This window comes from Lampetra fluviatilis, chromosome 23, assembly GCF_964198595.1.
Source record: "Lampetra fluviatilis chromosome 23, kcLamFluv1.1, whole genome shotgun sequence".
NCBI lineage: Eukaryota > Metazoa > Chordata > Hyperoartia > Petromyzontiformes > Petromyzontidae > Lampetra > Lampetra fluviatilis.
Window position 1 is genome coordinate 8,674,121 of NC_136297.1, and position 25,462 is coordinate 8,699,582.

The window sequence follows — 25,462 nt, forward strand, 5'->3', positions numbered from 1 at the left end:
ATTTATTTACATATGTCCAGTGGGGGAAGGATTCTTCTGTGCTGGCAAATCACCTCATTCATCTTTCGCAACGACAATTTGACATGTATTCTTTGACTCTGTAAGCCGTAAACTTTATTTGCTTAAAATCATCACCAGACGATTCATAACAAAACACGTGCACGTTACAGGATGTACATTATATTGTATTCAACAAAAACAATATCGTGTTAGATAGCATCTAAATATAAACGCATCTCAAGACATTTAGCAAAAACAAAATACACAACCTACATTCGGGAAGAATTTGGATGGTGGCGAAGGTAGGCAAAGTTGAGAGACAGACAGACAGAGAGAGAAAGAAAGGGGAGAGAGAGACAGCTGCAGCATACGACACAGCCCAAGCCTCAGGGCAGAGGTCGCAAACGGGTTTTGATTCCTTACCCGTACCCGGCCGCACCAGGGTCGCAAACGGGTACGGGTATCGGGTACCTGATTGCGACCTCTGGGATGAAGCCATGTTGCAGGCGCGGGTGGGTTGACTCTAGGAACTTGAATTGTGAGAAGAGACACAAGACGTTGGGAAATGAGTGACAAACGGTTACTCACCATTGACTCACGGTCTACCCGTACCCGGCCGCACCAGGGTCGCAAACGGCTACCCGTACCCGGCCGGGTACGGGTAGCCGGGTATCGGGTAGGGTACGGGTATCGGGTACCCGGTTGCGACCTCTGCCTCAGGGGCAGGCAGGGCAGCAACAACGAGTGACGGCTCGGAGCACCGGAGTCGCACATCGTCCAGGATATTCCCGATCTCGTCAGATCTTCTGAGGCTCAGCAGATTTCGAGGCTGTGCAGTGCTTGAACGGGTGACCACCGTTCACCGGCAGGTTGACAAAGGGCTGCTTTCGTGGGTCACGTGAAAATGGCTTGCGGTTGCCGAACGAATGCATTAATAAGGTTGCGCGCTCATTTACACACAAAGTGGTTTTTGCCACGAATGAACAACACTATCTTGCTCATCTCGTCAAGGAGCATAAACCATCACGCGAACTCCGATCATCCTCACAGCACCGGATTTTCGCTGCTAGCCATTGAACAAAGACGGTGGTCGCCGCATCGCGCGCGTTCAGATGCTTCTGCGGCCGTCTGGAACGTTTTTCCTTTCCGATATTAGGAAGCAACTGAAGCGATGCACTTTTAAATCATCCGGATTGAAAACTAATTTTGTTGGAACTGCTGTTTTGTGTTTAGTTTGTTATATATCCCCCCACACCTTCCGCGCCTCCGATTCGCACGGTTGGCAACGTACGGTGCGAAAGAAGTTCAGCATACATGCGTGGTGGGCAGAAGAAGGCAGAGTGGATCAACATCGTTTAGCACGCACTGACCCACCCGCCCCTATCCCACCTTCACCAACCCGGATTGACCAGCCGTGGGAGAGGTCTCCATTCATCAGCGGATTGACCCACGTGCTGTCCACGTGCACAAATTGTTCAGAACACTTGAACAACTGCACCCGGCCATGGAAGCGCGTGTCTGTTGACACTACTCTCTCGAGAGAAAGTCACAGTCATGGGGATGGCGGGCATCGCCTTAGCCCCGGGACAAATGTGTATTTTTAAAATATTAATATTCCAAACGCCACTGTCACGTTCAAGCCTCCTTGTTCTCCACTATTTGATGAAGATGCTTTGTCGGGACTTGAGTCCCTCGTGACTGCATGCAGATTCTGTAGGGGGGGGCGGGCGGCTCTCTGTTGATGTTGGGCAGGGCTACAATAATAATAATATAAGGATGGTTTGTATTGTGAGGAGCTAAATATAGAAATAGGTAACACCGAAGGCGTTTATAGAGACGCGGGCAGAATGCGGTCGTTCAATTTTAAAGTGCAAAAATGAATGCACATTGCACAGTCTGTTCCAATTAATCATTGTGCATACACTCCACGCGCATCAGCAATTAACTTGCATGCATTCATCACCATCGGCCTTGGTCAATCCACTGCTGGATGAAGGCCTCCTCCAAGTCGCCGCAATCTCTCACGACCACGCGATGCACCGATCCACCAAACACGAGCTGATTCCGTCGCTCCATCTCCACGGTGGACGTGATTCTCGCGGGTGTGTTCCGTTCCTTAATACAGGAGCAAAACACTCAAATTCAATGTCTGGACATCGAACAGAAAACCATGCTGCATGCATACCGCATGACAGTGTTGTACACACGCAGTATATAAGAATAATAATAACCGTACATTATACCAATGATGCGATGCTAATGTTCGGCATTCTGGTGAAATAATGTGCATCAAACTATTATGAAGTAATTATGCGTCAATGACCATTACTCTCGTCAATCCACTGCTGGATGAGGGTCTATCCACGCCGTCCAGATCGTAAGGGTTGTTTGACCATACTTCACCACGCTGGGCAGCACCGGTTGGTGAAGGCGGACAGCATATACGCGGGGCCATAGGAAGTGCAGTACAACAATGGCATTTTTTTTGCACTGCCCTCTGCTAACAAAGTAACAACGCAACAGTCTCTAAAATGTGTTCCCATGAGCGGTGGCCGCCCATCCAAGCACTGGCCAGGCTAAACCCCGCTTAGCTTCCGAGATATGAAAAGGAAAGGCACATTCCGGGTGATTGCCATAGCCTAACACGGTAATTACAGCCTGTGATTTAACAAAGTGATATGCTTACTACGCGGCTTATTATAACTATACTCAAGAGGGATGTCGTCTGGAATGTCAGGAATGCGTGTACTGTGTTGTGGTTGTCATGTTCAACGTAACCCCGTCATAGCAATGTGGAATTTCCACCACCGGTGTATGCAGGCAGGGCTGGAAACTTCCCTGCGCTCGCTTGAGTCGGAAACTTGGCCTTTCTTTCTCCCCTTTCAGAGTCCAGATCTTGAAGTGTATAAACAATAATTAACGACTCAATCGGATGCGGAAAACACAACTCTGCCAATGACCTAACAACAACAAAACCCCCACAAATAACCTGAAACACACAAAGACCGAAACGACACAGCACCCCCACCCCGTAACACGGTAACGACGACGGGCAGTATATAAAGGGGCTGCCCATAAATGACGTCACGCACCTGGGGGGGATCAGACATTTGTGACGAGGGGGGGGGGGGGTTTGAGAAAGGTGACGTCACATCAAAATGCGCAACTTTAAATAAATATAGACAACACGTTCTACTTAATTAAACAGACTTTTTAATAAATGTTTTCTCCTACAACATCAGAGTGCAGCGCCACATTAAATACGCCCTACAAAGACAATAGTTTAATGCGATTTGAAGCATGTATTATTTTGAGGGGGGGGGGGGTCAAAAATCGTCAAAAATCGCGTGACGTCATTTATGGACGGCCCCTAAGTGCAAACATTATCCTTATCCCATACCTGTCAACCCCCTTATCAGTGCCAGACCTTATTATAGACCAATTCAGACCTTATTGGTCACCACGTGCCCTTATAAATCTCAACGTTCATCTTACAAAGTCCCATCACAAGGAAGAAACACAAACAAATATTTTTTTTGGGGGGCCGTCCATAAATGACGTCACGCGATTTTGGACGATTTTGACCCCCCCCCTCGTCGCACATGGTCACAAAAGTCAAACCCCCCTCAAATATGATGTCACAAAGCTCTGCCCCCCCCAAAACCATATTTCCATTTTGAAAATAAAACATGCTTCATTGATGTGCGTATTTAATGTGGCGCTGCAGTCTGATGTTGTAGGAGTGTTGTTATAACAATTCTATATTTATTTAAAGTTGCGCATTTTGATGTGACGTCACATTTCTCACCCCCCCCCCTCGTCACACATCGTCACAAATGTCTGACCCCCCTCTCTAGGTGCGTAACGTCATTTATGGACGGCCCCTTGCCCCTATTGAAACGGCTGTACGCCGTATGGACCTTTAAACTCAATTTGGCTGTACCAAGAGTACGGGGTATAAACCGTGCGGGTTGACGCGGTGTGTGAGAAACAAAAATAAGGTTTGAGCGAATGTGGTGGGATCGGTGCATGCGGCAGACGGTTTGTGGTGGAGGGGGTGGTGGGTGAAGGGGGTGGTGGGTGGAGGGTGGGGGTGGTGGGTGGAGGGGGTGTAGGATGGAGGGTGGGGGTGGTGGGTGGAGGGGGTGGAGGGTTGGGGTGGAGGGTGGGGGGTTGGGGGCAGGGGTGGGTAAAGGAGGTGGTGGAGGGGGTGGGTGGAGGAGGTGGTGGGTGGAGGAGGGGAGGGGCGGGGGTGGGTGGAGGGGAGTGGAGGGGAGGGGGTGGGTGGAGGAGGGGAGGGGAGGGGCGGGGTGGGTGGAGGGGGAGAGGGGCGGGGTGGGTGGAGGGTGAGGGGCGGGGTGGGTAGAGGGGGTGGAGGGGGTGGGGGTCAGTGCCGCAGCATCGCGCGCGCCGGCGGCGGCGGTGGGGGTCGTGGGGGACGAGGCGAGGAGCGGCAAGAGAGGCCCCCGGGGGCTGGGTGGGTGAAGAGAAGGAGGAGAAGGAGGGGGGTGGAAAGCGAAGACGGACCAACTGCGACGGGTCACGAGCCTGGAAGATTAAATTGTAAAGATACTAAACAACAACAAGGGGAGGAGGAGGGTAAAATAGAGGGGGGAGTAGGTGAAGGCGAGAGAGGGCAAGGCGAGGAGGAGGAATGCCCATGGACTACACGTAGCGGGGAGCCGCGCTCGGCGCAAACCCCTCGCGCCCTCAGGTAAGAGAGAGAGAAGAAGAATAAAACAACATTTACTCACTTAACCACCGCGCGGACATCGAGAGCAATCTTAACAATTATAACAGGACGCCGCTTGGAACAAAGTTGTGCGAATTTATAAATGAGGAGAGAGCGAGAGACAGACAGAGAGGGAGAGATACCGGGGCTGATGCCGAGCATGAAGGATGAGGAGAGAGATGAGGAGAGAGAGACGGGGAGAAGCAGGGAGGACTGCGCGCTCTGATGTCGAACTTTGCGTCGTCTCTTTCGGACGGCGACTTAACGCGAACGTTTAAGTGAAGAGGCATTGGAGCCTAGATGATGATGTGGCGGTGGTGGCGGTGGTGGTGGGGTGGTTTCCTCGCTCCGCCGTGGCGATTTGACGTAGCGACGTTGTTTGCTCGGCTTTGAACGCGACATTTATTGCGAGCGAGCGCAGTTGAGGCCTTCACCCCCCTCCCCCCCCCGCGAGCCCCCCGTGCTCGACTAGCGGAGCTGCGGCCCGAGGAGCTCTCTGACCCGGCCAGAGCAACCAGCCGAGGGCGGGGTGGCTCGGGAAGGCGATGTTGAGTGTTTAAGGCGGTGGTAACGAATGATAATGAAATCATATTAATGGTAATTATTACGATGATGATGATGGTAATAATCGCTTTGATGACAAAGTTAAGGCGCTAAATACAATACGTTAAATAATTTAAATAAAACGTTACATTGTGGAACTCTTTTAACCCCGATGTTTGGCATTACAATTTTTGTAAAGTTTTTTTATTGTATTGAAAATGTATTTACGTTTTAATGTCGTCGCTTGTTCGCATTGCCATTTAATTTGAATTCTATTCGCGTGAAATGGCACGCTTGCTTCGTCGCATTTTCCCTTTAAATTACTATTCTACGCGCGTGTGACGCGCTGTGCGATCGGGTGGTGGTCAAAAAGTTGTGAGAACGATAAAAAAATGGACAAATAAATTGGAGCTCCAATTAATTAACGTATCGACTCGGAGCACAATCGCGCACAATATTAGTGCATTATAAGGGGTGGGGCATTTTAACTTAATATAATAGTTGTGAAACCGTGTTTTGAAAATAAATATCCCCTAAAAACCTGTTGACCGCGTCACAGAGTATACCGTCGTGGAATTATATACATACTGGAGTGGATATGGTGTTTACTTAATTATATTTGTTTGCTGATTGTTTTTAATTTAAAGCATAGCCTTTTCCCGAAACCTTTGCCGTTCACAAGTTCTCCAGCTAGTTACAACAGTGGCTGGCATTGTAACGATTGTAATTATATGCTTTATGTTGTGCCTAAATGCGAATAGAGTTTACACGTTAAATTTGACAACACCGTTCATAGCGTCTCCGTGGAGGACATCGGAGGACAGTGCAACAAAATCCAATGTTGCACTGAACTTCTATGCGTCTTAAGCCCCCACGACCGCACCGCATGGGAGGACCTCATCCAGCAGTAAATTGAGTTAACTTAATCACTCCAGCCACTGGAGGCTGCTACATTCACAACAATGTCAACAAAAAATATTCTCGCTGCATGACCCAGCATTTAATCGTGCGGTATCATAGAGGTGTAATATGTACACTGTTGATTCCGCCACGGAGTAATGGTTAGCACACACAGATTTTGCAATCCGGAGATCACTGGTTGAAAATTTAGGAAAAGTTTATTACATCTCCCTCTACCACTTGACACCCAGCAGTATGAATGGGGCTACGCCACGGTCGTTTGGCTTTTGGCAGGTCACGTATCTGGTGATAAAGTAAATGTACAAAGTCGCACATCTTTCGAGACGTCTCCCCAGCATGGGAAACTTTTCCAAATACTCTTTAGAGGGTTTCTCTGTGGCTCCCTCTCGTGAAAGCCTTTCCACCGGTCGTGACATGAGCAAATCATTGCAGGGCTGCACCTTAATTGTACACTGTATAAAATACATTGCAATGTGGTTATTCACTGCAGGTATTAGAGCATTTAGGTGCGTTGTGTTTTATCACACTGTGTTTGTGTGTGTGCGCGTGGAGACAACAATGGCCACGCTGGGCAGTGAGGTCCTGTACGACACGCGGGGCCATGGCGGCGTCTCTGTGAGGCTGACCCGCGCCAGGGTCAGCAGCTGCTGCTCGGGCGACTCGGCCTCGCGACCCGGAGGGCGCCTCCACCGACGCCACCGACGCCACCGCCTGCCCCAGCTGTTTGAGCGTGCCGCCGCCAGCTGGTGGAACCCCAAGTTCGACTCCCTGGAGCTGGAGGCGGCGTGCGAGCAACGCTGCTACCCGCAGACTCGCCGTCGCTTCCGCTATGCCCTGGCCTACGCGTCGGCCGCGTGCCTCCTTCGTGCCCTTACGTACGCGTTGGACTGGGACGCACGCAGGGCGGCGCGCCTCGCCCCCGCGCTCTCCTTCTTGCTGCTGTGCGCCGGGCTGATGGCGCTCACCTTCTTGCGTGCGTATGAGCGGCGGCGCGCCGTGCGCGAAGCGCTCGCCGTGCTCCTCTTCGTGGCTCTGGCTGGTGCCTCCCTGGCGATGGCGGCGGCGCTCGTGCCCACCCGTCCGTTCCTGCCGCCGGACCTGACGCCCGTGGGCAGCTTCGCGGTGTGCGTCGAGGTGCTGCTGCTGCTGTACACGGCCATGCCACTGCCGTTGTATGCGTGCGCGCTGCTCGGGCTCTCCTACTCGGTGCTGTTTGAGGTGGTCGGGCAGCTCTGGAGCACGGGGCTGCTGCTCCCCAACGTCAGTGAAGGTTGGCTGTCACGGGCCCACACGGAGGTGCTGGCAGTCACGGTGGTGGGGAAGGCGTTCTTGCACTTGTGCATCCACGCCATAGGTATCCACATCTTCATTATGTCGCAGGTGCGCTCGCGCAGCACCTTCCTCAAGGTGGGCCAGTCCATCATCCACGGCAAGGAGCTGGAGGTAGAGAAGGCGCTCAAGGAGAAGATGATTCACGCCGTGATGCCTCGCATGATTGCTGATGAACTACTGCGGCAGCAGGGGGACGACGACTCCGAGGTGTCACCCCGGCGCTGTGTCGCCCCCGGCTGCCCGGTCGCCGCCGCTTCTGCAGCGGCAGCAGCAGCAAATTCCTCGGCGTCGGCGCCGACAACCGCTAGCAACCCCGGTCCTCGCAAGAAGAAGAAGGGCTCTATTCCGCGGGAGCAGCTGCCCTTCCGCCCATTCACCATGAAGCGCATGAGCGAGGTGAGCGTGCTCTTCGCTGACATCGTCGGCTTCACCAAGATGAGCGCCAACAAGTCGGCGGCGACGCTCGTGCGCCTCCTCAATGATCTGTTCGGCCGGTTCGACAAGCTGTGCGAGGTGACGGGCTGCGAGAAGATCAGCACGCTCGGGGACTGCTACTACTGCGTGGCGGGCTGCCCCGAGCCGCGAACCGACCACGCCGCTTGCTGCGTTGAGATGGGCCTCGGGATGATTGCCGCCATCGAGCAGTTCTGCCGCGACAACCGCGAGACGGTGGACATGCGTGTGGGCGTGCACACGGGCACCGTGCTGTGCGGCATCCTGGGCATGAAGCGCTTCAAGTTCGACGTGCTCTCCAACGACGTGAACCTCGCCAACATGATGGAGCAGCTGGGCGTCGCGGGCAAGGTGCACGTGTCGGAGGCCACGGCGCTGTGCCTGGACGAGCGCTACACCATGGAGGACGGGCGGCTCTTCGAGCGCATCGGCCCCAATGCGGTGCTCGCAGAGCAGCTGAAAGGTAAGGGCTGGCGCCATGGCCCTCGTCCTACTTTTGCTTTCATTCTCACGGTCGATCGCTTGCCTGTATTTGTAGCTTTCAATCTCAACTGTTCATGCAAGTTTCGATTTAAAGCTTTCGTGACTGCAGGGATTCATCTTCTTGGTTCTTTCGGTAAAGTCACGTAGAAGGGAAATAATAAAAATAAAACACAATAAAATAAATATCACGACGTTTCGGCCACAACGCAAGCAGCCGTCTTCAGGTGAAGAACAGGTCTGTCGGAAAGACAGTGTGGGCGAAACGTCGTGAGAATTATTTTATTGTGTTTTATTTTTATTATTGTATTATTTTCCTTCTATGTGACTTTACCGAAAAAACCAAGAAGATGTTCATGCAAGGTTTCTTTTTCATTGTGGTGGCTGATCATAAGCCCAAATGCCCCAAAAAGGCATGCAGCCAGCAACAAATAGGTGTTACCGAATTGTAGTAGATAAGAGTGAATGTGGATTGAGCAAAGTTGTAACATAAGAGGCTATGGGAAGGTATTTCAAAGTCGAACAGTGCGAGGAAATAAGCGGACAGAGAGACGTGTTGTGACCTGCAGTGTGGTCTTTGAACACAGTATAGATGAGATGAAACGGTGGGTCGGTTAGACCCAAGTCCTCGACATGAGTGGAGAATTCGACGTTCATGGGAACGGCAAGAGAATAAGTTATTTGTTTGAATGCGATTTGATGGAATGCAAGGGTTTCATGGTTCGAATATAACATGTTCTTTCACGCTGCATGGGTTTGCCTGATGTAATTTGGATATTAATAGCCCATGTGACGTCATTCTCAAGTGTAGGTTATTGTGTGCAGGTGTCATGGCCCAATATCCTAAACCGCAGGTAATAAAATGGAAACAATTGGTGATTGTTCTCTCCTAATGCACTTGACAGAGTGAGAAGTCTCTTTGCTGAGCTAGGATGGAGGCTAATCGTAGGCTTGGAATAGCCACAATAGTTCAAATACTAGAAGCCGGTATTGATTGATGTGGGAAAACCGTTGCTTAATATTCATACACATACATATTCGAATGTATAAAATCCCATCATAAAACTGAAATTATTTATTGTTTATGAAAGTTATGTACGCAGCACAAATAAATAAAAACATGAAGTGTTTAGGGCGAACATAAAATACAAATGCATATACATAAAGTAGGTTGAATGAGTCATAACAAACAGACACACAAAACTTGATTGAAAACAGTGGTAGCTGGGCGACTTCTTTACACGATGCCCGTGTAAGGATCTAAGCCATTGCCACTGAGGCCCTGACTCAAATATGAGGTTTAAATGCTAGTTAAGGCAGTTGAAACTCCGTGTGTTTCTTTCATTTATTTCTGTAGCCTCCTTCCGAACTATGTGCTTAGTTGAGTGCCATACAAATGAATTTACAATCTGGTAAAGTTTGCATGCTTCCAATTCTTTAAAACTATGTAACCAGTGTTTCAGAGTAAAACCATCAACTCAACACAGGCAGGTGGCCCTTCCTGAAGTTGCTGAGGCTAGTAAGGAACAAAAAAAGCTGTTGACCTTAGGTGAACGCTCGGATGCTTTGAGCCACTGTTCTCATCAAGAGCTCCGTGTTTGTACATCCAGTGACGCTGGTTCAAGTCCAATGTGCAGTGCTCGATTAACTGCCGTGAATGCCTGTACAGTAAAGACAAGGAGAGATGTCCTCTTTGAAGCCCTTACTAAATGGTGAAATCCTGACAAAGGCTGTTGCCTTGAAAGAGAGGGCTGTGTCTGTGTCCATGGAATGAATCGGTACTGCTTAGGTTGCTGGGCTTAAATCTTGCACTCCCAAAGCAAGGAAATAATAATATTTTCTCATCAGTCGTGTTACCAATGACTGGTTTGCAGCAAAACAACCCATCCTAAAATGTAGATTTTCTCACAAACTGACCATATCCCGTTGGCCGTACAGAAACAGGCCTTGGAGCAAGCGAAACACATTTTTTGCTTCCTCAAGTAAGTGGGGATCCCTGCAGAGCAGCTAAGAGAAATTACTGAAGAGTTGCTTGGAAAACTCCAGTGCACACGCAAAGCAGGCCTCGTTTTTGGTTGGCTCAGAGTCGCTCGGCTATTGCAAAAGGGGCTTCTGAAAGCGGAATCGCACGTTGCTTTGTAATCTGGCTGCCGCGTGTTGGCATATTCTTTTTTTAAAAGCCAAATATAAAATAACATTTTAAAAAATTCAGCCAATTGCACCTGGTAGGTCTTTCTTTCCAGGACAGGCAACACTAAGCTATTTGTTGTCTGTACGGGATGACTATTTTAAAAAACAATTGCAAATAGTTTATGAGGATCTGTGCTTGATCAAAAGTGGCAGGACATGTCAGTTGTTGTCGTCTATGTTTCCCATGATGGTTGGCTTGAGCTATTACTCTTCAGTTAGACCAGCTGTGCTGGGGGTGGGTGGGTGGAAGAGCAGGATTCACATGAAGATTAAAACACGGACGTTTTGTGCAAATACAGTACAGGATACAATCCCTCCCCCCTTCAACGATTCAAGTTCATCGGGCTGTGTTGTGTTTTTCTTAAAATGGCCGTTCGCAATAAAAAAAAACACGCTGTGAAATGCAGTTGGAAGACAGCGCAAGATTGTGTTGCTGGTGACGCCTGTCAATCGGTGTCACGCGCGCGTTTCCTGTGCTCGAGGTCATTGGCGGATTGTTGTCCTCCAAAATGGGTCGTAAAAGCGGCCGTGTGTCTCTTGACTCTCCGCTCACTTCCGTTTGATTGGTTGGATTTCGGTCCGTGCATTTGGTTGAGCACGGATCGTCCACCACGTGTGCAGCTCCTCAGTCGTTCACTCATGATGATCACCACCACCACCAGTAACCCTGTTCATGGGCATCGGCTCGCAGCCTTTGTTCGTTTGGTGGTGCCAGTGCGAGATAGGTATTTGAACACGTATAATTGAGACCACGGGGAAAGAATACTATACATTATTTGAACCACGGGGGTACGAAACATGGTATCGCAATATGACACCGCCCGGCAAACACCCCCCTTGCCCGGTTACGGTTAGCATTACAAACTAAACTACCACCAATATAATTTTCTGACTCCGGGGTCAGGACTCTACGTGTGTCAACGTAGTATCTCGGACCAGTACATTTGCACATTTGGACATGCACCCTGCTAGTCCTCCTTGATTCAATGTCTAGTTCAGCTCTGTGATTGTTGAGCATTTTGTCGGTCTCTGGAAGCCTAAGAATCCGCTTCTGTGAAGCGCGCGAGTCAATTGCAGCCAGACGTTACAATTCACGGAGTAATTATTCCGAGTATTTTCACGAGAGCGACTGTAATTGTGTCATTACAGAGTGTGGACTAATTGGTAATGGGCAATGCAATTGCGATTATGCAGGCTTTCTTTGCGTTTGGGAATGGCCGTTGTTCTGTAATTACGTGCATTGCAGCAATTATGCATCTCATACTTAATGTTGGATGTAAATGCTTTCTCGCCCTGCCATAGGTCACGCTCTCGTTAAGCCACGATGACTATTTTGGTAACGCTGGAGTGTGGAATTAAAATGTTAAAGAGCATTTTGAATAACCCGATTATTAATAACAACGAGCCGTTGTGTCATTTCCATGACCGTGTTTTTGCGATTGGCTGTGTTACACCGTGTAGCGGGCTTCGGCACGACACTGGCCGTGTGCCAGAGGTCGCAACCGGGTACCCGATACCCGTACCCTACCCGATACCCGGCTACCCGTACCCGGCCGGGTACGGGTACCCGGCCGGGTACGGGTACCCGTTTGCGACCCTGGTGCGTCCGGGTACGGGTAGGCCGTGAGTCACTGGTGAGTAACCGTTTGTCACTCATTTCCCAACGTCTTGTCTCTTCTCACAATTCAAGTTCCTAGAATCAATCCACCCGCGCCTGCAACATGGCTTCATCCCAGAGGTTGCAATCAGGTACCCGATACCCGTACCCTACCCGATTCCCGGCCGCGTAGGGGTAGGGTACGGGTACGGCCGGGTACGGGTACCCGTTTGCGACCCTGGTGCGGCCGGGTACGGGTAAGGAATCAAAACCCGTTTGCGACCTCTGCCGTGTGCCTTCCGAGTGTAACGCACTCAACTTGTAATCTCGCTTGCCACCACAATTCGCATTCTAGAAGAATCACGCCACTTGCTCTCTGGTGCACCCAGTTCTCTTCTCGCCTTTCGTGGATCAGTAAGTGTAATCCATCGGTAATGTTTCCGTAACAAACTCGTGATATTTTTTGTAATTAATATTTGATTTTCATGGAAGTGTCCGTAAAGGTATCATCTATCATATTATTGGTTCTTTCGGTAAAGTCACGTAGAAGGGAAAAACTTTACCGAAAGAACCAAGAATATGAATCCCTGCAGTCACGAAAGCTTTAAATCAAGATGTATCATCTATCGTTAAAGAATCAAAAATGGACGGCAAGTTTGAACTGCATCCCAGATATCTTTTCAGCATTCCTGACATACTTTACTTTTGTAAACCGACATGTATTCGTGAGCGAAGCATTTATAATAATCGTGCCAGAGATGTCGGGACGCTAGAATCTTGATATGACGTCCGTCGCCAATACCACAGCAGACGCGTGGAGGTTTAGAGGGATGAATCTCGTACGATTAAACCTTCTTGCTACAAGCGTGTGTGTGTGTCAGAGGTCGCAAACGGGTTTTGATTCCTTACCCGTACCCGGCCGCACCAGGGTCGCAAATGGGTACCCGTACCCGTACCCGGCCGGGTACGGGTAGCCGTTCCCTACCCGTACCCGTACCCTACCCGAAATGAGTGACAAACGGTTACTCACCAGTGACTCACGGCCTACCCGTACCCGTACCCGGCCGGGTACGGGTAGCCGGGTATCGGGTAGGGTACGGGTATCGGGTACCCGGTTGCGACCTCTGGTGTGTGTGCACATCGCTTTTTTTCCAACCTAGCTAAAACCGTTGTCACCATTTGTTATTCTCTGATAATGGATGATTCCATTATGAGCACCCTGTAGGTTACACGTGTCACTTGTGCGTAAGCAGTCTTGTATCAGTCGTGAAGCTTCTTCACGTTAAATTAATTTGAAAAGCTTGGACCCACGTGGCTTTAGAGGTGTTTTGGGCTTAGAGCTGTTTATATTTAGTGACGAGTGTGTGCGTTTGTGGTGGTAAATGGATAATGTTATTATTCATTATTGTACAAGCGGGAGACTTGCGTTTATGTAGCTATAGTAGACATTGCAGCAATGTCTTCCCAGTAGTATTTTTGAAAAATTATAGACAGTATACAGGAATGTGTAGTATGTAACCTGTAGTTTAAAAACAGCGTCATCAAATATATTGTTTTGACCTTTTCTTAAAAAAAGACAAAAATCATTAACCGTATGCATTAGCACTTAATATGTGTGTGTATACGTGCTGAATTTACTCACTCGTCATGTCTACTGTTGTATGTTACATATTTATCTTGAAGCCCACTGTGCAGCCTTCTTATTAGGTTCTCCCATTATTCTGGAAATAGCTTCGGTGTCATCATCTTGAAACGAAGATGGTAGGGAATGAAAGAGAACAAGATCATTGTCTGTAGTTGACTTCCATAGCTTGTTATGACCGTCCACCAGATAATGTGAAATAGCTAATGTTCTAACCATTTTAATTTCATCGTTTTGTTTCGCCAAATATTTTAACAAGCATTGTGCAGTTAATTCGCAAACACATAAACTAAACTAAAACTAATGTTTTTGTATTTTAGCAGGTAAGGCCCACTGGGCTATATTGCTCTTTTTCAGAAGCGGCCCGACCACAAATGATAGCTCAACAAGGTGGCTTATCATGTGGATTTTTTATCAGCCAAATACTCTAAAAGCACGTTTCTTGATGTGGAGGGAAAAACCGAAGGACCCAGAGAAAAATCCACACAACCACGGGGAAAATATGCAAACTCCAAATATGCAGGCGTCAGTGTCAGGATTAAACCCACGACTACCTACATAGCAGGTGAGGGAATTAACATCTTGTCAGAGGTGATGAAAACGGAAAACACATCAGAATATTTATACCCAGGATAGTTGTTGAAGGTAGATCGGAATACAATTAACAAATAAGAGGCAGATAAGATCACATTGAAGTTCCTTTGGAAAACTGAACTTCATGAAAAGCAATGTAACTGTGCAGATTGGCATGCTTCGAGTTACAGGGGAAGAGAAGAAAAGGACAACCTTGGATTTGAGAACATATGCAAAATAAAGACATCATATTGTGAAATAAAATAAGTTTGCTCGGGCAGGACCCGTTACTAGAAGGAATGGTGGCTGGTGGTCGAGACTGAAGGGGGAAATGCAACCGAGATAAACATCAGCCGTGGAGATGGAGCAATAAAATCGCCTCGTGTGCAGGTGCTAGAGGGCTTCTTATTGTATCGCAAGACCATGAGAGAAGGTGACAGCGTGCGGGATGTCCTTCATCCACCCGTGGTTAGATCATGGCCGATTAAGATGGTGTGTACTGTGCATTTAAATACGTACCTAATCACTGCAATGTGCACAATATGGCTAATTGAAAGTGCATTTATTGGTGTATGTGCAACTATTTTGTTATGAAAGCGGTTCATTATAAATAAACAACTTAAGTTGTTTTTTGTTTATTAGAGCCGTGCTTACATCCTCTTGGCCGACCAATCGTGCTTGCTCACGCTTGTGCCCCCGGGCTCTTCATCACGACGTTCCAGGTGCCGTCCTCGCCGTTGTATTTTCAGTAATTAGCGTGTTTGGGCATTCGCTCGTCTTTTCGAAGCGATTGCATCATCATCCAGATACAACCATAGGAAGTCGTTTCCTCGCCCGCCGACACTTGAGCAGAATAAGAAAACATGTTGCAGAGATTGTTTGGCTTAACACAAGTGCATTGCAGTGATTTGGATACCTAAAGTGTGTAATAGTAGATTAGGTTTTTACAAAGAAAAAGCTCTTTACAGAGAAGTGGAATGTCAAGCGCATGTATTATTTTGGTTCGGCAATTAAAATTAATCTAATTAGTCCCTGATCAAGTTGTGGAAGGAAGTGTTCGTTTCGGTGTTCCTTTAAATGCTCTTTTATATCCTCTGACTTGGGCATCGAATTACTTAAGTGTAATTCTATATTTTTGAATCTTCCAGATCTTGTGTTTTTTAAATGATGCATACAAAATAGAAATAATGCTTTTTCCGAAATCCCACATTTCAGTCTGGGTTTTTAGTATAACTTACCAGGTAAAAGCCATAAAAAACTGTTGCAGAGAGAAACGTATTCAGTCTGTGGCTTCAGCCCAGCATCTAACTCAAGTTCGTTGACATGTGCATTGGTCTCCTGAGCCATCCAGCTGCCTCCATTATTGTTTTATTATCATTAATAAAGACCAAATGGCTGAAATGTACTCCCGTATAACAGACTATAACCCACATCCGAGCCTCTTTTTTTCCAGGCTCCCAGTGGAGGTCCCGTGCTTTCCCAGATTCGCCCCTGAGGCTTTGTATTTGCTGCCTGCGATTGCGATCGGTAAACAGAACAATATGGGCGATGTGGCCAGGGTTTCCTGGCATTCCTGGGCCGTTCCCTCAGCGGGCACGGCTGCCAAGCCCGCTGCCTCTTCACATCAAAGGGCCTCCAGCGTAGTGGCGCCGCGGCGTGCATGCGCTCGCCTTCTTCCCTCTCCACGGCGAAGGGGGGTCGCCTGACACCCAACGCGGCGCACAGCGGCGGCACGCTTCTCGGCCATGGCCAGGTTCACTCCGGCAGAGAAGGGGCGGGTGAGGGGAGGAGAGGTGCGGGTGTGCCAATCGGCTCGTGTCTCTGCCGGGTGCAGCGCTCTTGTAACCACGTGCCCTGTAGTGCAATGCACAATGCAGTCGCGCAGCCACCCTGAGTGTCTTGGGTGTCCGGACACCCTCAAAATGTTTATGTTTGGTTCAGAGTCGCCCATGCAATTTTGTGCTGCTGGCAAAAAGTAAAATTGCTTTCGCGACCAATATTATTCATGATGAGGTTTGTCGGGTTTAGGTCGCGTGAATGTTAATCTGTCATACACTCACCTCCACCCGACAATAGGACAGGCTCAACTTATAAAGTGTAGCCTAATCCCTGGTGCAATGGCCACAGACATGGCGGGGGGGGGCGGGCATGGTGGATCACACAGAGATTTGACCTGTCATGGGCCTTCCCCTGAGGAAGTCTTTTGTCAGTTAGTTCTTACTAGCGGGAAGACTTTGCTGTTATTTCCTGGATTTTTCTGTTGCGTGTAGTCACTTTAAGATGTTTCTTGTTCATGTTTTTGTTTGTCGTGGTTGCACCCGAGTCAAGAGCCGCATGGCTCACAAGACTATACCTAATAAATGAACTGAAATTAATGAAAAAAACAATACATCGATTTGTTGAGTCTAAACAACAGTGTCAGCCAAGGGAGGGAAGCGTGTCCAAGAGAACGTTCGCCGTGGAGATGGAGCAATGAAATCGGCTCATCTGCAAGTAATATTGTGTGACTGCAAGAGAGATGGGGACAGCCTTTATCCAGCAATGGTTTGGTCATGGCCGCTGATAATAATAATGATGCTAATGTTCAAGACAGAACCCAGTCTTTTGTTGGGGCGTCTTCGTTTGACTCCCTGAGCCTTGGGCATTGCCGTGGAATGCTTAGAACCCCCCACGGAGCGAGTGATGATCGTGCCTTTGCGAGGCATCGTGTGATAACGGTGGGGTCCGCACCACACCCATATCCTGTTTTGGGAGCCTTCGCTGCCACTTGCAGGGCTGAGCCCCCGACCCCGGTACTGTACAACGTGTCTGCCGGCAAGAGCAAGCCGCGCAAGCCAAGGCGGTCAGCGAGCCTCCCTCCCTCTCTCTCTAGGGGCATTATTTTGTGGGTTTGCATGAAAGAAAATAAACTGGTTTAGTGCAACCGTTGCCACGGAACCACTCGTGTGCAATGGAATAATCCACCGTCTCGCAATAATCTCCCGAGCAAGGTTATAGCAACCTGTAGCTGTAGCGCCTTTGTCATATTTGAATCGGTGTTGGGACAGATGAACGTTTTTAAACAGTGTTGGGACAGATCAAAGGTAAACCGTTTTGGGACAGATCAATGGTTAAATGGGTGACCAGCAGGGGAAAATAAATAATGTCTCTGTAGGAAGTGGTGGTTCTTGCTCAGCAGGGATGTATTGTCAGACAGCATAGCAGTTGGGTCGCATGTCACAGATAAAAAAAGTATTTAAAACACTCCACATTCCTCAATAACACGTCCTTAACAAGAAAAAGTATATGAAAGGTGACGTGTGGGGCAATGCCCTTTCTTCACAGCACATGAAGAAGGACCGTTGCCTAAAACGTTGCCTATTATATGCTTATTCATTTCAATGATAATAATAAGGCTTTTTGTGGCACCCACTGGCAATGCAGTATCACCAAATAATTGTTGATTTTTGTAACCGGCTTGGCTGTTTTAAATCCCAGTGGTACGCGCTAAATTCTTTGAAGCTGGTCTGTCTCCGGCAGTTTTCTACATTGGCAGGTGCCCCTTAAAATAAAAAGTAATTCTCACCAGGCTGTATACGTTTTATAGCCTCTCCCATCGGCCGCTGTACAGCAGTGTCCTGCAAAAATAGGTGGCGGATGCACGTACTCCGTATATATACAATGGGGTTTTTATTGGGATTCCATAAAAATTTAGGGGGAAATATAGAGGAAGAAATTTAAAATCTCTTCTCTGGAAGCTCAAGAATTGAACAGCATGAAAAAACAACCCCCCCCCCCATTTGCCGCATTGTAGTCAGCTGCGTCTCCGCACCACGCATAAAATGTCATCATGCGCCAGGCAGGCATCCCCACTTTTCCGTACTCCACTGTGCAGAAATGAACTTGCTTTGCAGTTTATTTGCGATTTTTCACTGAGTGTCGTGCTATTTTGCCCTTCATGAAGGCTTTTTTTGCGTTGAAATAATATTAAAAAGCAATCACAATAATAATTGCAAGTTGTGAATTGGCTAATTCTGATCCTCATGCAAATAACATGGTTTTTATTTATTAAAAAAACGGATATATACCGGGGGGCAAACTCACCCCCTGGATTAGCACGGCATTTCGAGGACCCGCCAACTCTCTTCATGTCGCACACGCCGAACGCCAGCGGTGTTGTGCGCGAAGATTGACGGTGGAACATCCCTATGTCGTAATCTAGAATTGCCACGACTGCATAGTTTTGGTTCTGGCGTCTTTCCACCGAGGCCCACGAAAGGAAGTAATGTTTTTGCGACCACCCCCGCCCCCCCCCCCCGTGCGCCGTCCGTAAATATTTGGATGTTTTGTGCGACGCGGGATGCCTGAGCACGCGCCCCTCGGATGCGAGACTCCATTAAGTGGCTGGACCTTGGCTGCCGGTTGTAGTTTATTTACAAGGGGAATTCTGTGGTTTTTTTGCTCCACTTCCCTGGGACAGGCGCATAGCGGCCCAATGGCAAAAAAAAACACTTTCGAGCCACTGGCAAACAAATGAAGCCCACCTGTCATGGTACTAAAATATCTCTATTGTTCACCGGGACTGCGAAAAGACGTGTGTATTGCACAGTACGCATATATACACTTGGCCTCGGCGTGCTGTTTGTCTTAATTGGGTGCACGAGAACAGTACTTACCCTGACAACTCTTAACAAAGATGCAACGTGTAGTTTTTTTTTTACACGTAGGCTTTCGCGAACCAATATTATTCATAAGTGAATTATTTTGTACTTTGTAAACGTGGCACTTTTTTTACTGTTTGGCCGTGTCGGGTGGTGGAGGGTCACGACACATTAATAAATAACGCGATCTAACCCAAAAACCTTTATTATGGACGTGTGTTTTGCTTGTATATTGAGTACAATGAGAACCAGATTATATTTCTCGTACTGTATGTCCTGTATATATATCCATATGTTATGTACTTTATGTATGTATGTGCGAGTATTTACCGTGTGCACATGTACGTAAAATGTTCACAATCAGAAACTGTTCTTCATTGCACTGACATTACCTTCTTGTCTCGTGAATAATGTGTATAAGTATACGCGCATGCAGTGTTTATTATGCATGTATGCTCGCTTATGTTTGTCCATTGCGCATGCAGCATGCACTGCAGTACGGTAATATTCATGTGTGTGTGTCTGTGTGCATGTGCTAGTGACTCAACAAAATCACCATACTCTTTGGTGCTTTCGGTAAAGTCACGTAGAACCAAAGAGTATGGATTCCCGCAGTCACGAAAGCTTCAAATCAAGAATAAAATCACTCTTGGTTGTTTTTTTTCGAGAACGGGAAACATTTAAGAGGCCACGTGTTTCCTTCTACACGGTTCTTACGGTTGGATGCAACCAGGTGTCTTGCTCAATAAAGCCGACTTGGAACAGAAACGTATCTGATTGCAATATAACGGGATGTAGAAACATTTTGACACTTGGGCACTTTCCCTGGTCGATTGTGGGCCACGGCACGCTCCAAATCCTTGAAAGGGCTGCTGTTTGTAAACAATTCCTCTCTCTCAAGCTTGTGTGCGCTCGAGTGACATCACCTGTCATAACATCACGATTTCTAAAGTCAGATCAATCAATTAAAATGCACGTTTTGTGAGCTCGTGAAACTGACCGTGCAGCAATTTCCCCTGCGAGCAAGGGCGCAGAAGTTGACTGCGTCTCACTCGCGCGCCGTTTGCCAATGCCTCTCTTAGGCGCCCATAACCGAAAAGAACAAGGCTGGCATGCGGCTTTGCCACGTGAGATTTTGAGGAAAGCACAACCTCCTCTTTATGATTTCGTGGTGGTGCTGCAGACCTTTCCAACTTGTTTTCGGGTTGTACCGCGTGCTGTCAAAGTGCGAATATTCTCAACATTCCCCTCCGCACTGGGAGCTTCTTCACACACCGTGCCGAACAATGCGCGGTACATCCCGAATACACGTCGCCCTCTTGTTGAAAAATACTCGTGCTTTGTGTGTGTGTGAGCGCACATGTATGTATTCCTGTGGCTTTGTGAACGTGTGTGTATTCATTCATGCATGGCTAAAGTGTGCACGTAAGTTTATTATAGCAAAAGTAAATGATTAAAATCGAACGAGCAAAATGTTCCAGGGTAGATGAGATTGCCATATGGAGGGCGTCGTAACAATTTAGAAAATGTCCATTAAAATGTGATTATACCCTACATTATTTTAAACGTTCAACTTAAAAGTATGTTTTTGAATTCATAAACATCAGCAGCAATATGCTAATTTGCATGAACCATGTTAAGTTGCTATTTAAATTAGAAACTTAAATATTAACTTAAGCGAGCAAATATCGAGAATAACCGAGCAAACAACAACGATATAACGCCTGTCATTCGCCACGAAGTGGTGGTGACGTCACCACAGCGCCTGTGCCAGGCCAGGTGCACTTTGAACCAAGCAAAACACGCACGCACACGTGCACTCGCATGCCACGCGCGCATGTTCAACACACGTCACCTGAAAACCACCCCTCATTTTATATTTCACCATCCACAAGTTGTCACGTCGCTCGCTGTCATGATGTTTAAAAGAAAAAACTTTAAGACGAAAGAAAGGCTTTGTGCTGTGCTTATCTCTGCGCGGCAGATGCGCGAGAGAGATAAGGGTCAGCAGATGCCTGGATGCGCGTCACTGTCCGAGCGTAAGGAGAGGCCGTGACGTGGGGACGGCCCTGACCCTCGGCACGCACACCTTCCTGTGGCCACGGGAGCTCGAGGAGTGGCTGCACGTGACGCGATCTGATAGCGCGGCCACCGATGGCTCGGCCCCAAAGCTGCCTCTTGTCGGACTTCCACTCCAGCCCGTGTTTCATCATCGTTGTTATTTTCAGTCGTGATTAGTCCCGTTGCTGGATGACGGCCTCATACCACGCCCGGTTGCCGCTCTATGTCTGGGTTCTGAAATGTAACAATTCAATTAACACCTCCATATGAGCTGATTTCATCGCTCGGTCTTCCGGGTGGACATCCTTTCAGATTCGTTTCATTCCCTTGGCTGCTGCTGCTGCTGTGCCACAGTTGTTGACCATCATCACTTTTAGCCATGACGTGTCCTGCTCAAGGTCACTTGCTCTTCTCAACAGTTTTAATTAGATCTTTGCTTTGCGCATTCATCTTTAATCTACGTGTACCTCTTTTTGTCTCAAAAAAATGAAAAGGGTGTTAGACACTCAGGTGTTTGTAGGTGGAGGTACAGCATATAGGTTACAGATAGGATTGAATGGGGCACTGCAGTGGCGAGATGTTAACTACCTCACCTGGTATTCAGGAGGAGGTGGGTTCGATCCTGACCCTAACGTCTGTATATTTGGAGTTTGCGTGTTTTCTCCCCATGGTCGCGTGGATTTTTCTCCGGGTCCTCCGGGTTTAGAGTATTTGGCTGCTGTAAATATCCACATGGCCAGGTCGCTTCTGAAAAAGAGCTTCATAGCTCAGTGGGCCTTACCTGGTTAAATTAAAAAAAGCTCATAGTTTAGTTTAGAATGATTATATTTGTGGAGTCTCCAGTGTTTTGACCTTGTACACATGGGTTTTTGCTGGTCATTCAGGTTTCCTTGCATACATGTGTAAATACAACTTTGATGTGTATTTGTCCCCAGCACAGAGGTCGCAACCGGATACCCGATACCCGTACCCTACCCGATACCCGGCTACCCGTACCCGGCCGGGTACGGGTAGCCGTTTGAGACCCTGGTGCGGCCGGGTACAGGTAGGCCTTGAGTCACTGGTGAGTCACCGTTTGTCACTCATTTCGGGTAGGGTGCGGGTACCCATTTGCGACCCTGGTGCGGCCGGGTACGGGTAAGGAATCAAAACCCGTTTGCGACCTCTGCCCCAGCAGCATCCTCCTGAATTCCTTGATAGTCAGTCAACCAATCTTGAGTAAATAACTTTCATGACCTTTAAACCAACTAACAGGCCATTGAGAACACTGAAGTTTTTATTTGAGTTGTGCATAACGCTTCATGAAATATTTAATTCTATTCATGTTTTACAATTAATTTAATAATACTATCTTGCATACAAATACATTCTTCATTTCAGAATTGTATTTGAATAAAACATTATGTCGGCACAGTGCCGTATTTATGTTAGTCATGTAACAATTACTTTGAGGTCACAGTTCAATTCAATAACCGGTTCTGTCATCTTGTCTTTAATATCTCGTTTAAATTAAATAAAAAATTCTTTGGTCTCATTTTTAAAATTGAGTTTGCTCAGTTAGCCCTAATTACTGTAACATGTAAAAGTATTAACATGTATTAACATTTACAAAATCATAAATATAGATTCTTAAACTGAGTAGTGTAAGAAAGGATTATACTTAGAAAACCGGGGCATCATGATGCGCCTTGTAAATACCTAATACAGTAATCCCTCGCCACTTCGCGGTTCAAGTTTCGCGGCCTCAGTGCATCGCGGATTTTTCGAACTGATTTAATAGCCTCATTATACCTGTGCAGTAACACCATCATCATCGTTCATCATCACATTCATCGAACTGCACAGGTCTGTCATCGTCGTCATTGTCATCGTCATTGTCATCGTCGTCGTCGTCATTACTGGAGTCATTTCTCAAGATACTACTGTCATTGGTGAGTGTAGAACACCATAATACGTATCGTATGAGAGAGAGAGAGAGTGAATGTATAATATTAAGGTTTTATAATTAAATAGATTTAAGTAAAATATATATATAAAGTATAAATATACATATCTTAAACATTCTGGTACCCACACACACATATACGGAAATTCCTAGGGGGCCAATCCTACTTCGCGGATTTTCACTTATCGCGAGGGGTTCCGGTCACCATTAACCGTGATAAACGAGGGATCACTGTAAGACGTTTTAACAGCCATCGTTAATTCTAAATGTTGTCACTTGAAGTATAAATATCACAGCCTCGCCTTGCCTGTCGGCACTCTGGCTTTTAGTTCATTGTGAGTGTCAGCGTTATTATCATCTCGCACCAGTTTTAAAATAGCACTTTTCTGTAAACCGTCTGAAAACTTGTGAAAAATAACAGCAATTACAGTCGGAGCCATCAGGTTCACAAACAACGCAGTCTATTTTTGAAGGCACGCGAACAAAGTGGAATCCCAAAACTAAACATTGTCCTCTACGGGAATGAATCAACTGTTGTGTCACCCAAGGCCTTTCTATGGTTATCCAGGGATCCCAGTACCACATTGTGGGTGCCATTGGCCGTAGTGACTCAGTCCATCGTATCTGTGGGGTAGCTAAAATGAGAACCACCTGGTGAGGCTGCGCCACTTGGGAAAGACAGTCGTGGGGGTTGGTTTTAAAAAAGAAATGACTCTGCGTGTTTTACCCAGGGAAGCTTGAACAAGCCTGAAGGCTTTTTTTCAAGAGGGTCCTGCCAGGTTTTCGCAGTGGGGCACGATGTTGCTGTGGTGCGATCGCACTTGAATAATTTGCGGGTACAATTTTTGAGCATTGGGATGTTTCGCCAATAGCCAGCTACGTTGTGTGTGTTTTTGTTTTTAAGCTATGGGAGGAAACCCGGAGAACTTGGAGGAATCCCATTCAGGGCATAGAAAGGCACCCCGAGTCGACCGAACCCAGAATCTTTTTTCCGTGAGGCACAAGTGTTTATATCACTGCCACCCTGCCAACCTGCCAACCTAATGAAGAAGTGACTGGTCTTCATGTGTATGCTACGTGGGGAGCGTCAACACTGCCTCGGTGCTCATTAGAGGAGGCAGGTACTTGAGCTTGCCTTTAACTGCTTAACCAGTTCAATGCGGCACCTTACAATCCACACTTTCTGAGCACATCTTTAACACATTATTTATCTGTCACTCGTGGTATATGCTTGCCCCTAACCGCATACACTCTACTCATTGGTCGTCTATTTCAAATTGCTGCTTTTCCAAAAGCCACGATGAGTCATGTTTGCCACAAAGGTTCTCGTAAAACTGATTTCTCCCGCAATTTATATCGATTGGAGAGGCTTTAAAAAGTTGCGAGCTCGAGTCGGCCAACCGTTTTAATATTTGCTAAATCGTAAATATTGATTGTTGAACTCACGATTCAATGTACGGCATTGTGCATGGATCGTTCGAGAAGGAAAAAAAACTTGACGAAAAAAATACCGACGAGAAATTGAGCACCTCTGCGCATGAATATCCAGACAACTGTAACCCTTGGCATATGTACCCACAAGATCATGCATACGTACACGCATGCACACAACAAGGATCCTGTGTATAGCCTTAACCGACTGGTAGGGCAAGTGCTGTTAGCGAGCACCTATGAAAGCAAACACCATGCCCGGCAACCTGTCTCCCCAGTGATGATGTTTACACATTGCACCAGGTAGATTCAGTTGAGGCTGAGTCGACCCAGGGGAAGCACGGGACTGGTTCAGATATTCGCCATTGTTTTTGGTGGTTGTGAGCAGGAATTGAACTCTGGTCGCCGAGTTCGTAGCGCAGCGTGCTAACCGCTACACTGTTGCTCACCCGCATGCACACGCGCACACACACACCACCACATTGTTTGAGCACAATGTCGGGTGTTAAGAAATCCCTGGGATTGTAGTGGAGTGGTTCCCTGCTGGTCAGCGCTGGCGCATTGCAGTTTACTCGGCGAAAGGCGGCACGCACGCCTCTTATCGTTCACGCGCAAGCTCACCGAGACGCACGCCCCGTCGCCTTCCGAGTAATTCATTCGCATTGCTCGCTGGAAAGAACCCCGGGTGTTATCACAGTGCGTCACCTTATTGGCGTTGGCCCCATCTGCTTAAGGACCATTGTAGACGGTATATATGTACGTATGTTGAACTTCTTTTGCACCCTACTTTGGCAACCGTGCTAATAGCAGGCTGTCTACTAATTCTCAATACGCTTTGCAGTGCTGGTCCAATGCTACGTTTGGAGGAGGTCCGTGTGTGTTCTGTCACCGCTGCAGCAGAGCCGATTCCTTCGCCTCGGTC

The 25,462-nt window shown here is 47.6% G+C and overlaps 1 protein-coding gene across 2 annotated transcripts in view; it reads left to right on the forward strand.

The window, feature by feature from the left end:
- The first annotated feature begins 4,451 nt into the window (after positions 1-4,451).
- The window catches only part of ADCY9 (adenylate cyclase 9), a 74,082-nt gene continuing 53,071 nt past the window's right edge, over positions 4,452-25,462 (forward strand). For both annotated transcript variants that reach the window (XM_078867086.1, XM_078867087.1), the window contains exons 1-2: positions 4,452-4,714; positions 6,749-8,444. In XM_078867086.1, the coding sequence (XP_078723212.1) occupies positions 6,755-8,444 (1,690 nt within the window). In that variant the 5' untranslated portion in view covers positions 4,452-4,714; positions 6,749-6,754. The remainder of the gene's footprint in view (positions 4,715-6,748; positions 8,445-25,462) is intronic.